General features: G+C 36.7%; 1 protein-coding gene and 1 pseudogene across 1 annotated transcript; one reads left to right on the forward strand and one right to left on the reverse strand.

Moving 5' to 3' along the window:
* Window positions 1-158: 158 nt before the first annotated feature.
* LOC116143270 (transcription factor MYB82) lies at window positions 159-1449 on the reverse strand. Its single transcript, XM_031428726.1, has 3 exons — window positions 1315-1449; window positions 1019-1148; window positions 159-881 (listed from the first exon to the last, which is right to left on the reverse strand). The coding sequence occupies exons 1-3, from the start codon at window positions 1439-1441 to the stop codon at window positions 443-445; spliced, it is 696 nt and encodes a 231-aa protein (XP_031284586.1). The 5' UTR covers window positions 1442-1449; the 3' UTR covers window positions 159-442.
* A 5907-nt stretch (window positions 1450-7356) lies between these two features.
* LOC116143185 overlaps window positions 7357-15150 on the forward strand; it is a 31109-nt pseudogene continuing 23315 nt past the window's right edge.

Consider the following 15150-nt stretch of genomic DNA (forward strand, 5'->3'; position numbering starts at 1 on the left):
TGTCGTTTCCGCAGATGGACTACAATGAGCTGGTAATTGTCGTGACGGGTTGTCTTTTCCTTCTTTATTACTTTGTAACGAGGGTAGTAGATGCATTCTCTTACCACTTTTCATAATGATATGGATGTGTAAGAGTGTTGGACCCAATTTTCATTGAAATATAGAAGTATAATTCATCACGTTACATACAATACAATACATATCTAAGAGAGAAAAAGAAAGAGAGGGAGAAAGATTGATTGACAAGTGTAATGGGTGTGGGATAAGCACTTGTTTACACAAGTATGTAATAAACGTTATTAACAATATATCATAATGCAACCTCAACTGTGTCGGTGAAGGAAAAAAGCAACACATGCTACTGCAAACCTTGGAAAACTCAGCGGCCCCTACCACTGAAAGGAAGGGGAGGGTCCATAATGAAAGGTTCACATCACATATACTAAGGCATGATTGATTGCATACCCATTCCCATCTGCGATTGTGAGTATGTGTCCTCACTACCCATGCACTCAAACAGAACAAAGGAATCCAAGTAGGTAATGAAAGGCTCATCATCAAAGACAAACGCTCCATTATTGGGAGGTATCATCACCCCACATAATTCTGTGTCGTAGTTAAGGCTTCCTGTAGTTGTGTCAGTCAAATTATTACTCTCTTCTTCCGATATTCCTTGAGCAATATCTTTCTGTTGAGAATCACACAGTTGAGGCAATTTCTTGTTGTTGTTGTTGTTATTGTTGTCAATCCCAATTTGATGGCAGCTTAACTCAATGGCTTTTCTTTTGCCGAGACGGCATTTCTTTTTCAAATGCGTATTCCAGTAGTTTTTCACTTCATTATCCGTTCGACCAGGAAGTCGACCCGCTATCAGTGACCATCTATATATATTTAAGAAAAGAATACGAAATTGAACGCCAAGATAAAATCTTTCACAAACAGATCGAAGATGTATATATATTACTATGGAGAAGCTTTTTGCAAGCAAAGTAATGTAATTATTAATGGAAGTACAAACCTGTTACCAATTAGTTTGTGCATTCGAATGATAAGGTCTTCTTCCTCTTTTGACATCCCACCACGTTTTATGTTTGGTCTCAAGTAATTCTTCCATCTTAGTCTGCAACTCTTCCCTCCTCTCATCAAACCTTAAGATCGTAGACACAGACAAGACACAACTTAACAACAAAACGACGCTAATGCAAGCGTATGTATATCTAATCTTTATGTCATTACAACTAAGAACCTCACACACACACACACACACACACACACACACATATATATATATATGATACATATTACTACATTTACCTGATTTCTCGGATACAGCCGCCCAGTTGCCCTCACCATGTGTCTCCACATAATTTTTGAGAAGCAAGTCCTCCTCTGGTTTCCACAAACCTCTTTTAGGCTGTTTCTTCACTTGTTTATTTTCCATTAGGTTTGTATGAGTGTTTCTACTTTTTTTCAGTTACACAAGAATTCAATTGGATGTGGAGAGAGAGTTACGTGAGAGTGGGTTATATAGGAAAGAGAATTGTAGAGTTGCAGGACAGGAACTCAACTCGTGCATGAGTACGAAGCACGATTAAACAATTAAACCATTAATTCGGTGAAAAGGATATTTGATGTGAGGGCACCGTTTTGCTTCAACTTTAGCTTTACCCCACTTTAAAAGCAAAGCAAAATCTGGGCTCCACTTCCATAATATTTTCTAGCTTGCTAACAACTCGTCTTAATTCTCATGTTCCTGGATTCATGGTCCATCAAACAGTAAGTATATAGGATTTCAAACGTCTAGCTAGACTCTACAGAAGGCATAATCTATGAAAGAATTTGATATGAAGTGGATCGTGGGCCGGCCGTGGCACTCATCAGTGGTGGCTTTTCGACACGCACGAGTATACCCTCAATCAATGGCGAATTGGCACTGAGTTCCAAGCTGCTTTTGCATGAGTGTCACGTTTTCATATGTGGTTTGCTTCAAACTTTTAATCTTTTTAATTTGTCTTTTTGCACTAATATATATATATTGCAATAACTTTTTTGACCCCCCCAAAAAAAAAGCAGTATAAAAAATTCTTTTAAATTCCATTGCATTCATGAATTTAAACAGTACTAAAGTCCAGAATGTTTTTATGATTTAAGTGATAGGAGACTTGAATTCCTTTGGCTAGTGGTTTTTATTATAATCTTCAGTGGAAGTTACTCTCAATTGTGCAGGATATATGAAATGGTAATTTTTATTCATAATATAGAAGATAACTCTTATTAACGAGAGTTAAAAATGTAAGTTAATAGGATGTGTGCAGGTGGAGGGAGACAGAAGATATATACAAACTGTGATACTCAATTATTGATTATTGAAACAGTTGCCGCAAATAACAAAGATGGAATGCAAACAAGCATTGAAATCCAGTATTTTTGGTTAGGTTCAGAAGGGCTTTCCGCTTGACTGACCAAATTATTTTGTTGTGGATCGACGTAATGGTATCAAATCAGAATCAAAAGGCACTATCTTTCTATCTCAAAATTGTATACATACACACTCTTATATATGATAATATAAATGGTGCAGCTTTTTTAGTACTACCAGTCTACCACCACAACGGATTTGCATATCTTATATCTATAGTTTTAAATTTATGTAATCTCCTGTATATAGATTTTGAAGGTCCGGCTAGGGACTGAGTATTAATTCTAGTCTACTGATAACGAGACTTAACTTTTTCAGATATTCAGTATCGTTTTTGTTCGGATATAATGAATTAATGATCCGATTCCCTTCCCTACCCACCACCAGTCATTTGCTTTTCAGTTTATAATTTCTCCTTTTGCAGAAGTTTGTCTGTGTTTCATGATGATGGCCGCCAAAACACAATCATATATCCTATCATTGGACTTTGGGTTTTGTATTGCCATTTCCATGCCACATTATCATCATCATCTTGTTCTTGTCAGTTGTGACTTCCATAATCCAAGGTTTAATTATCATATCTTTATGCTAATTGCTAAAGACACTTTTATTAGCAGTTGTAATTTTACAACATGAATCACGTGAATGGAGTCTCATCCTAATCAATCTTTTATCTTTCTTATGTATACTGTGTCTCCCGATGAAACTTAAAAGTGAATGGAACAGGATTATGTTAGGAACAAGAATCATTGAACTTGGTTTGAAGAAGTAGAATAATTACTAAAATGGTGGAGACTGAGACTAGTTTGGAAGGACTTGTGTTGCATATTATTCTGTAGGAGAATAATTTGCTTTTCCAGTCATAATCACAATGTAAAGTTGTCCAACAGTTCATTCATGTCCTTTTTCTGCTTCAGTAAAAGAAACCAACCAAATGAATGAACAGCTAAGTAGACGTAGAAAAAGACAAACCCTTTGTGGACTACAATTCATACTCATCCCCTCAATATCAAATATTCATGCTCCAATATTTTCCTTTTACAGAAGATTAAAGCTGCTTTCAATATCACATTTCACATCACATCCCACCTTTACAAACTACTTTTTTTTTTTTTTTTTTTTTAATTAATTTACTAAAGAATTATTTAGAAAAACACCAATCAAACATCAAATTCTGATATATATTCTCGATGCATTTCATGCATGGAATATGAAAAACACCCACCAACCCCAAAATTAATTAGCATTAATAATTGAATTGGAATAGGGATAAGGATAGTGATGTGGTTGCAGAAAACTATATATGAAATGCACGCATTACGAAGGTATCTAGCTACAGAAAAATTAGATATGAATCACTTTTAAGCTGGCATGTTGTAGTACTTTAGATCACGATTCCTTTACTTTCACATTATAAGTTTCTCCTTTTTCTCCCCCATATTATCACATGAACCAACTCACTGTTTCTTCATCAAACCAACCATTCAATCTACTTACTTTACCCAGTATTGATCACGTTAATTTCTTCTTGTAAACACATCTTAAAGCTTTGTTCCAAAGTAATTTTTTCTTATTTTTGTAAAGTTGTCTTTTTGTTCTCTTTCTTAATATTTCGGTCAATAATTGTGATTATGATGAGTATTATTGATGGGCAATCTTCTGAAATCTGTCACTTTGAATTGACATTAATTCTATTATTGTTTCCCATTTGTGGATTAGAGCTTTTATAATGTTACATTATTCAACTGTACATTATATATAGATAGATAGAGAGAGAGAGAGAGAGAGAGAGAGAGAGAGAATTAAATTCCAATGGTTCAATCTTTTTCTAATTGCATTTGAAGGTTTTATATGAAGTATATTGAACACAGCTTTAAAGTAAAAGGAGATGGCGGAGCCCCCCCACCTAGCCTTGCCTCCCAAATTTTATTACATGAAAAGAAAAGTCGGTAAATGGTGCTTCTTCACTTCAGCTTCAACCTACACTATAAATTTTCATATAGCATCCGTTCTTTTGCAGCTTTTTATATTACAGTTCGATTATACTATCTAGAGAAATTAAAAATAAAGATGTGCTTTGTATATAGTTTTAACGTCAAGTTTGGAGACAGATAAAACAAGTTTGATCAATTTAAACGATATGAAATGACTGGGTTTATTTATAAATTATCTCGAACAATTTCATAAACCCCCCACTAAGATTTGCTCAAATACAGTCGGATCAGAAATTTTACTGTTTGACAGCAGAGTGCAGACAGACGACAAACCACCCTTCAATCTATAACTTAATTTTAGTAAGTGTTGTTTTTAAAAAGAAAGAAAATAATAAAGATATCCAATGACAAACCATATAGAGTGATTTGTGATTAAAAAAGAAAAAACTTTAGTCTGAAATTTGAGAAATTAAGGTATCTAAATCCACTTCATCAGAGGTAAGTCGAAGAAGTTGAGAATTACATTGTCAATACAATGGTGAAACAAAATTTTCTTTGTAGGCTTATAGTGTCAATGATTTTTGTTATTTAAGGCCCTATGAATCTGTCTATCAGCCCCTTTAGTCGCAAAATTGGTTAGAGAGAAAATGTTTGCTACAATTCTCATGTTCATTGCACTTTTATTTATTCTCTTTGGGCTTTTCCTCACCCTAATGGTAGTGGATTCCTTCCTGGGCCTGGACCCATTTTACCCGGCCCTTGTTCCTTAGATGAAAGTACAAGTGTATAGTATTGAGATTGTTTGGTTGGATGCTTATCTCCATGTTTTTCAATATTTCCTTAACTTTTGAAGCAGGAAGGAGAAGGAGATTGTAGTTGAGATGTTGTAGTCTTGTTCCATGAAATACAACTGTTCTCATCCATAAAAATCAACAACTAAAACAATATGACATATTAGTCAAGTTTAGGTTATGGGAAACCTGCTGTAATTTCAAAATGAATGCGATGTTTGAAGATGATAAATTACCTCATCTTTACTCTTTACTTTGTTAGAGATGCAGCTGGATTCCACTGGTAAATCTTCATTTGACGAAACATCATTTTCTATTTAGCTAAGGATGGACCAACAGTGGTTTGAATTTGAGAGTGTACAGAGCCAGAGGTGCATGATGACGATGATCTCTGCCTGCCTGTTGGTAATTGTAGATTCATAGACGACAAAATCATATCTTACTTAATTCAACTACCACTGACCCTACTTCCCCCACGTGTGTTGCAAAATATAGTAATTCCATCATATTCAAACAAGTTAATTGAGACGTGATAATTATAACCAAATCAACCTCCTCTCTCCGACAATCAGATTCTAAAGTCATCACTCAACCACCTTTTTCTTTTCGGTTGTTACTTTCTTAACGTTACCTTTCCACTTGTTTCACTAGAAATTCATAAAATTAACAATACACTTGTCAAATTCTGATTTGGGTTAATCAATGGGATGGTACTGGACCAAACCAGCTTGACAGCAAACCCAATGTTCGAATGTGGGTGGCACCCATGTACTGCCACGTGCGTGTTATATGGTCCAACTGTCTCGTGGCCTTGCCTCTACATCACGTGACATGGGAGTGATGCCTCTCCATATCTTGTTCAACCTGCCACTGACATGGACAGTTTGTTCTGTGTCAAGGGGGGCAACGTTGCTAGATTCTTTTGTTTAAAAAATCATCCTCTAATTACATTGTATCTTATAATTAATTAATTAATTAATTAAAGACCAAAAACAAGGCACATAGACATAGTGACATGGGTTTTTTTGTTAATTTTTTTAATTAGTATCTTCTTTATTATGGATAAGACAGAGGGACATATTTTGCTGTTTGGTTTCGTTGTCTAGGCTAATATTTCATCTCTCTGTCTCAAAACTAAAACAAGACAAAAAGGAACCCAAAAAAAGTGACTAAAGAAATTGGGTATTCCTGGCGTTCGAGGATACCTTTGTTTTTATAAGCCTAAGCCTAAGCTCGTGTCTTTTCATCACTATAAATGTGGATGTACAGTAGTCCATGTTATAACAAGTAATTTAATATTGTATTATTTTAATTGGCAGTAGAGAGATTCGACTAAAAGGAAACGTAATGGTTATGCAAATGTCATAAAAGATCCGAACCCAGACGTGTCTATGACTTCAAATTCAAAAGATATTCAAGTGGCTGTGGGCTGTGGTGGACCCACATACCCCATTAGTTTGACTATCAATTCTCTAACCTAACACCTGTAAACATGCTTTTAATCTCTACTGGTCCACTCAACAACAGGTTTATCACATTGACGCCGATGTTGGGAACGTGTAATCCACAACAGTGACTGGTTTTTAACTTTTGATCTAAGTGACTTCCACTTTTTTCCTGTCCAGGTAAAAATTTTGAAACATAAGATTTTCGACTATGTACCATATCTAATCTTTACTGTGTCGGTTACTTTTGAAATCAGAAATTCGTAAGAATTATTACTACATGAATGTAAGTGAAAATGACTAAGGTTAAAGAAAAAAAAAATACAGTCGATAATATATGTGATAAAATCTTGATCATTAATGATAATATATTAAATTTTATATTAAATAACATAATAAAATCTTGATTATTGAAATTTTAATTTAATATCAATTAATGATTAAGATTTTGTTAATTATGCGGTGCACATATTCGATAAACTCCCGTAAATGATGGTAACATTACTCAAAGAAAAAACGCGTAAAACTTCCTGCTTTGATGCGCGTGGATGTTTGTGTTGGAAACAGAAAACAATGGGGGTAAAGGGTCGGCCAAAAGTGAGGCAATAACACGGACCACCTTACCATTGTTAACTCTTGCCTGCAACCTGTCTCCTTACCCGCCCACCCCGCCCCTCTTCTTTCTCTACGTCTGTCTCTCTCTCTCTCTCTATTTTCACAACACGCCCACAACATTCTACTTAATACTCTCTATTAACAACAAACCCGCATCACTTGAACCCAAAACTCTATTCCTCCTCTCTCTCTCACAAGACGACTTCTTCGACTTTCCTTAATTTATTGTGCCATCTTTGTTTGATTGTTGTTTGGATATATGATACACATGGAGCTTCAGTTGGGTCTCGCTCTTCCAAGCACTGCTGTCAAGGGTTTCGACCTTAATGCTTATGTTTACGAGCCTAGGGAGAATATGGGCTCTCACCCATCATTCCATAGCTTTGGTTTTACTAATGATATTTGCAGCAACTACAGAAAACGCAGCTTTGATGAGGCTTTTGAAAAGGACAAAACGGTGCCACGAACACTGCCTCTATTGCACTGGAACAACGAGCCCAACGACGAAGACGACCCCAAAACCTCGAAAACATTCTTCTTTTGACAGCAACAAGTATTCCTCTCTCTCTCTCTCTCTAAATCTTTAGTCATCTATTTGCACGTCTTCTCTTCTTTTGTGCAAAGAGCGATTCTCATTTAATCATGTAGAATCTCCCCTCAGAAGGCTTGGAAATTAACAATAGTTTAATAATTTTATTTATCAGGCGGCTGAGGAAGATGTGTAGTGGGGTGGCCACCCATTAAGACCTGGAGAAAGAAAATATGGCACCAAGATCAGGGACGCCAAGCCAAGCCCAAGAACAATCAGGCTGTGAAAAATATGGCTTTGGCAGTCGCAGTGCACAATCGAAGTCTAACTCCATGTATGTGAAGGTGAAGATGGAGGGAATGCCATAGCTAGGAAAATGACCTAAGCCTGCACGATTTTTTGAAACGCTCACTACCACCTGATCAGCATGTTCTGCGTCTGTAAGTAGCTATGCTAAATTCTCTATTCCTTCATTTCTTTAATATGTTCAAACTTAATAATTTGGTGAAAGATAAATTATATAACAAGTTCTATATTTTTGGCTATCTGATAACAGGGCATGACGATTCCAACATTATAAACTCACATATCAAGATAAGGAAGGAGATTGGCTGATGCTCAAGATGTACCTTGGAGGTATGTTAACAGTTAATTTACGAGCACTTCTTTATTTCAACTGAATCGTTTGCGGTAATTAATTTCTAACTCAATTTATGGCGTGTTGTTGTTTTACAGAAATTTCATTCGCACAGTGCAACGCCTCAAGTTGTTGAAGATCAGCGAGTGATTGGAAATTGATTTGTGGATCTTCAAACTAAGACTGGTCATGCAGGAGCTACGTACTTTATTTGAATCATCAACAGACCTATCTGGGTTATTTCGTCTGAGATTTAAATGACTGTATGTAATTTGTAGTTTTGTAGATCCTAATTATTAGCTCTTTAGTCTGTAACTTTTGGATATTCTTTGACCTTGATGAAGAAAAACATGACTTTCATATCAGAATTTGCTTTGATCGTCACTGGTTTGTGTTGTTCCTTGTTCAATCATTTTCGTTCTTAACAGTAGTTTAGAAAATTGTTGAGATTAAACGGATGATAAGATTGAGGATTGAGAAGCGGTGGCAGTGGCAGGATTGTCTGACTACTTGCTGCTTTGCCGAGTTGTGTTTTCTGAAGCATGTACCAGAACTCCAGAAGGCAATTAAAGGTACCCTTCTCCTGGGCTTGACTGTAACCTAAAAATCAAGGATCTTGTGTTGGGCCTTCAGCATTTCTAGTACGATGTGGATCTCTGTTTCCCTACCCCTAGCCTACTCTCATGATCTAACCTTACCCTAATAAATTGGGGATACCTTGTAGCCCCTCATTCTTTTTTTTTTTTTTTTTTTTTTTTTGAGAAGTGATTTTTAATCGCCACCAAATTGATTATCATCTCCCTTTTTTATTATTTTGATAGTTTAAACCTTTATAAACAAACTTGTTTCATATTTTGGTTTAATTTTTAACATTTAATTCTTATATAAACCGTAACTCTAAATCTTTTAAATCATTGAAATATTTTTCTTTTACATTAAATATTTAATTTTCAATTTTTTTGTTGAAATATGTAAATTTGAAATTGAGAAAAAAAAAGGGTACATTATAAACAAAAAAAAGAAAAAACTAATTAAAAAATTGAGGAAAAGGTGATGTAACAGAAACCTTGGTTAAGTTTAAAATTAGGGAAAAGTCCTGTAAACAAACCCTGATTAAGTTTAAAATGGAGAAAAGTCTTGTTAAAAAAACCCTAATTTAGTTTTAAATTAGGAAAAGACGTACAAACAAAACCTCTAAATAAACTAATTAAGCTAGCTATATTGGAATCAAATTGGGTTTAAAGAGTTTTTTAAAATATAATAAAGGTATATTTAGTAATGGAAGATACTTATCAATCTGATGAAGGCTAAAAATCGCATTCCTTTTTTGTTTTTACTTTAGTTTTAACAACTTTAAACTTAAAAAATCACCTTTTTTTTTCCTTCTAGTTTAACAACTTTAAACTAAAAAAAAAAAAGGCACCATGAAGGGATCCGGTACTCTCCGTCTTTAAATGGACTATATATTTTTGACAAGTTTAATTGGTCACCCTATAAGTAAATAATCTATTTTAATTCTTTACTTAGATGAAGATGCTCTATGTTTAAAGCTAGAAAAAGAGTTTTTATGTTTGAATTTCAAATTAAAATTAATGAATTTATTATTTTATTCAAATGTATTTATTAATTTTTTAAGAGATTAAATTTTTAATTTTTAAACAAATTTTATTCTCATCTTATTTCCATATGTAAAACTTAATCATTGGATTGAATTATCAAACTGTTGATACAAAATTCTGCACCAACCAGCGTGATCCAATCGACCTTGTCGAGATTGGAACCGATGTGTGCGTGATTAGTGAAAATCAGCAATGAATATGAACGAAATGAATTAAAAACAAAGAGATTTTTAAAGTGGTTCGGCGAGGTTAACAGCCTACGTCCACTGAGTTTTTTATATTTTCGGTGAGAGCTTACAATGCAATTCTTATCTCAAAAAATCCCCCTTCTTCATCGTTCGAGGGGGTTTTTATACAAGATTTGTATAGAGAAAAAGCAAAATTTAGGGGATTACAATTGATCTTAATTGTAATTTCGATACCCTAGTGATTTGGAGTTGCGATTGCGCAGTGATTGCTATTGATTGAGTCATTCCCGTAATACCTAGGATCTGAAATAATCTGGATGTTGATTGAATGATTCATTGAACTGTTCGTGACTAGCTTATGCTGGGTTGAGTTACAACCTGAAGAGTTACGTTGGGTCGATTATTGCCGAGCTCATTCTGGATTGAGCTATATCCTCGCGGTGGCCCGAGCTTGGCGTAAAAGCCATACACAACATTTGCCCTCTAGTGTTCGATGCTTGCTTCGAGCTTCGAAGACTATTGCTCTATTTGATGCCAAGCTTAGCTTCAACAGTGAATCTCTGAGTGCATGTCTGAAGGGGCTCCTATGGTTGATCTTACGCTTGGCTGACGTACCTCACAACTTGGATCTTTACTCCCTATGGTACCTGTCAAAATTTAGAATATGAAAAGTCGGGTTATAAAAGTTATTTCCACGTGGTCATGTCGCATTAAATGCGGCAACCTTTGTCAGTTGCATTTCGTCGCGTGTGGACGACGACAACTGTTCACGCACGAAGTCGAGGCGATGTGTAGCGACGGTTATCATTACTGCAATTTGATGGTTCGTCGCTTCTCGTGGATGGTCGACATGTAGCCACGTCCAAGGGTCGAGATTGCTCGATATATGAAGGGTGAAGATCGACTTTAAGTCAGCAACCACGATTAAACCCCGCCTTTTCGTCTCTCATACAAACCACTATAAAAGGTGGCGAAAAACCTCAAAATAGTCACTCTAAAAGTTTTTCTAACTCTCTTGCTGCTCTCCACTGTTGCTCTTACATCATCGCGGTGGTCTTTCTCACGAGTTCTCAACACTTTCCCCATTTTGGTAAGGCTTCTCTCCTTTATTCTCTTTTGTTTTTCTGATTTTTGTGTCCAAGGGTAACTACTATAGTGGTCATATTGGATGTTTTAAGGTTTTAGTAGGGTTTTTTTGGTGCATCTCTGGCAGTCTCAAGTTGGTCGTGTATTTTCACCGCATTGCGTGAGCTATCTCGGGTGCCTAAATTAGAAGCAAGTGTGGAATGGCTGCTGATTTGTTCGAGCTCGAACACATGTTTGCTTCTTTTTTCAGGTACATTGAGTCGAGTTACAACCATGTTGTCGTCTAGCAGTCGTACAATAGATCGAATGTTCGATTCGCTGGTAGGCTCGACACCCATTGGGGATGTGTCTTCCGAGGTCTTTGAAGAATTTTTCGCTCGAAGCTTGAACCCCGACGCTGCGAGCTTGTCCGATCGTGCTACGATTCAGCTAGTCCAATCTCCGTCGTCTCCAATCCATAGGCTACGAAGAGAACCACAATCATCGATTACCCTCGGGGATCTTGAACGCATAAGAGCAATCTACACACCACAACTTAACTCGATGGTTCCAGGGCAATATTCTCGAAAGAACCCCCTACCTAGATGGGTAGCAACCTCCGAGACTCTCATTAAGTTTGGGATATCCATTCCCCTGCATTACTTCATCAATAACGTACTGAGGGGATTTGACATTGTTCCTCTTCAACTAATGACCAACTCTTACGTGATCTTTATCGCAATGTACATCGCGTACATGTTCGCTGAATTGGGCGAGCCATCCGTCGAAGAGCTTGTCCACTTGGAGAGACTCAAAAAAGGGCAAGATCAGACATACTACCTTTTCAAAGGGAGGAGAGTACGTTTTAACGAACTAATCGATGTTCCAAAAAAAGTTCCACACTAGGATTCACAGTTCTTTTCTACAAAGCTCGGGAAACTAGTGTCTTCGCTGCAGAAGTGACTAAGGTTTGAGCTTCCCGTGTACGTGCGAGGATTATTTTCAAGCTGTACATTCTAGCTGACTGTCCTGTTTTGTTTCTGCAGTTAACGTCGAGCAGAGTTATCTTCCATCAGCGAGCTTATAGAGGCTACAGCGTTTTAGCAATCTTTCGGACAATTAGCACAACGTCAACGAGCTTCTTATGCTTCTCACCTGAAAACATACGGCTTCTGTCGGGACGAGACCAATTTCTTAGCACTTTTGGAGAAAGATAAGTTGTTGCTTGCATGCGCTTGCTTTCCCGTGCAAAAGAGATTGCTAATTCTCTTGCCTATTTTCCCTTGCAGAAATTATGGCCGAAAAAGAAGAAAACTGCTGCCCCCGCGACTGCTACAAAGGTTCCTACTACTTCAGGGATGAAGCAGCCTACGAAAACTACCAGCTCGAAGCGCGCTGGTGGCGAGCTTGGGGGAGGCCCAAGCGCGAAGAAGCACGCTAATTGCCACTAAGGCAGTTGGCAGTAAAAGCATTACGGAGCCCCAAAAGAGGCCAGCGAAAAAGGCATCCAAACCAATTGGAGGCTTAGGAAAAAATAAAGCACTCGAGCAGCAAATTGGCTCAGGCAAAGAGGTCGCTATGCAAGCTGGCGGCCTTAGGCTTGGCCAAGAAGAAATATGCTTCTATTGGCGAGGCAGGTGCTTCTAGGGTGAGCAAACCTGGCTCGTCCCAGCTAAAGGTGTAGTCAACCTGAGTAGCTCATGAGCTACTCAAGATTGATTCGTGACGAGCGGAAGCTCAATTCAATTATCATCGAGTAGATGACGAGTTCGAGTGCAAGTGCAAGTTGAAGCTCGTAAAAATAGTTGAGCAGATTGGGGCTCGAATCTAGCTGCTCGCGATCTTTATTGAAGCTCGTCGTCAGTCGAGTTGTTCAGCTCGTTATTGGATCGATCGTTCGTGGGAACTCGCCTCAAATAACATTTACCCTAAAATGAAAACTAAACCACAACACTCACTACAGTAGTTGCAAAACCCCCAAAACTACCACTACTCAGTCGTAAAATCCCTAATCAGCCACCGTAGTCTTCACATCTTCAGATCATTTTGAAACATCAGCCATCGTCATCTTCACCATCATCTACACTTTTTAAATTGTAAACCACATCAGCCAGCCAACCACTATCGTCTTCACTTATTCACACCACAAAGTTGCAGATGCCGACGAAGCTGGAACATTAGCCATTGTCGTCTTCCGTTCTTCACTTCTAAGTAAGCTAGGTCTTCGAAAGCAAGGAAAGAAGCAGGTAAGTCTGTTTGATTATGGTTAGTTCTGTGTTTATGTAGCAGTTCCTATGTGAAAAATCTTATAGTTCTGTGTTCAAATAGTATGACCATTAAATTAAAATGTTAAACTCTTTAGCAAATAAGCCCCACTTATATCAACCTCGTCGTCATCCTCTGGAAGTTAGCTAAGATGAATTGAAGATGGGAATTTGAAAGAAGTTGCGCATTGGAGTTTTATTCATATTTTCAACCAAGAAAATTGTCTTATTAGTTAAATAAAACAGAGAATGGAAACATGATACCTGTTTGCTGATTGGTGAATCTGATCTAGTGATATAGCTAAAGTAGTGAGTAATTTGCTGACTGGTGAATATGATATGTTAGTATAGTTGAAGTAGTGATGTAATTGAAATCTGGTGGTGTTAAACAAATGGTGTATTTGAAATGTTAAGGTTATGGTAGTATAGTTGAGACCTGATGGAGTATTACTGCATTAGCTTGTTGTTGAAGTGTTGTTGAGTTTTTTTTAATCAATGAGTTGATCTGGAAACACGTTGAAGGATAATGCAGTATTGCGAGGTGATGTGCTGAGATTACTGAAGTAATGTGCTTTATCATAGTTCTGTGGGTAATGAAGTGGCGTGCTGTGGTTACTAAGGTGTTTTTTTAAAGTCTTGGAAGTAATGAAGTAATGTGTTGTATGGTGTGGTTAATGGTGTGTTTAAATTAGAGATGCTGTGTTTTGTTATAGTCCTATGGGTAATGAAGTGTATTATGATAAAAATGCAGATATAAGTGATGTCTTGTGGTTACTAAGGTGATGTCTTTTGTTATAATCCTGTGAGTAATGAAGTAATGTTCTGTGGTTAATGATGGTGATGTTTCTTTTTGTTATAGTCTTGTGGTTAATGAAGGTGATGTTTCCTTTTGTTATCAGAGCTACCAAATTAACCTTCATTAGAATTAGTAGAATTCATAATTTCGCATTCAAAGTTACAACTTACAACCAACCATTTACAGTGACTGGGTTATGACTTGTGTATTTTAAGTGTTTAACGGGTTCAGTTTAAACCATGTGAAAAATAAAGTAATTGATTAAAGCAACATGGGCTGTTTCTTTTGTGCGTCATATACCCAGTGCTTATCCTCTTCAAGAAACTAGGAGAAATTACAAGTAAAAAAGAAACCATAGTAATAAATACCATAAATCATGTCCAAAATTCAACCATTATTCATTAGATTAGTCTGATTGTCAAAGGCTTAGATTAATTCAATGTTTTGGTATTATGCTTAACTTCATCAATTTATATCTTATTGTTATTAAATTTATATCTTAACTCACTGCTGCCAAATCACTTTTATCGTAAATGTTATGCAATGAAATCAATTTTAATTGGTACAACGATGCATTCTAACTTTATATTCTTTTTGCAGAGGGATTTGTTTATTCTAATGAAGCATCCGTCATTCACCCCCAATCCAACACACCCTTCCACTTCATGAATGCAACCAGTAGAAGATATCTTTGAAACCTGGTCTGATGATGATGCCACACCCACAAGCACACCCGGTGATGGTGTTGATGCTTCTACCCCTCGTACTGACGAGGAGCAAGTTAATCCTTTTCAGAGGAAAAAGCGACCAAAGACATTAACAATTTGGAATGAATTTAAAGAGATAGT

Source organism: Pistacia vera, unplaced genomic scaffold (assembly GCF_008641045.1).
Source record: "Pistacia vera cultivar Batoury unplaced genomic scaffold, PisVer_v2 Contig427, whole genome shotgun sequence".
NCBI classification, from domain to species: domain Eukaryota; kingdom Viridiplantae; phylum Streptophyta; class Magnoliopsida; order Sapindales; family Anacardiaceae; genus Pistacia; species Pistacia vera.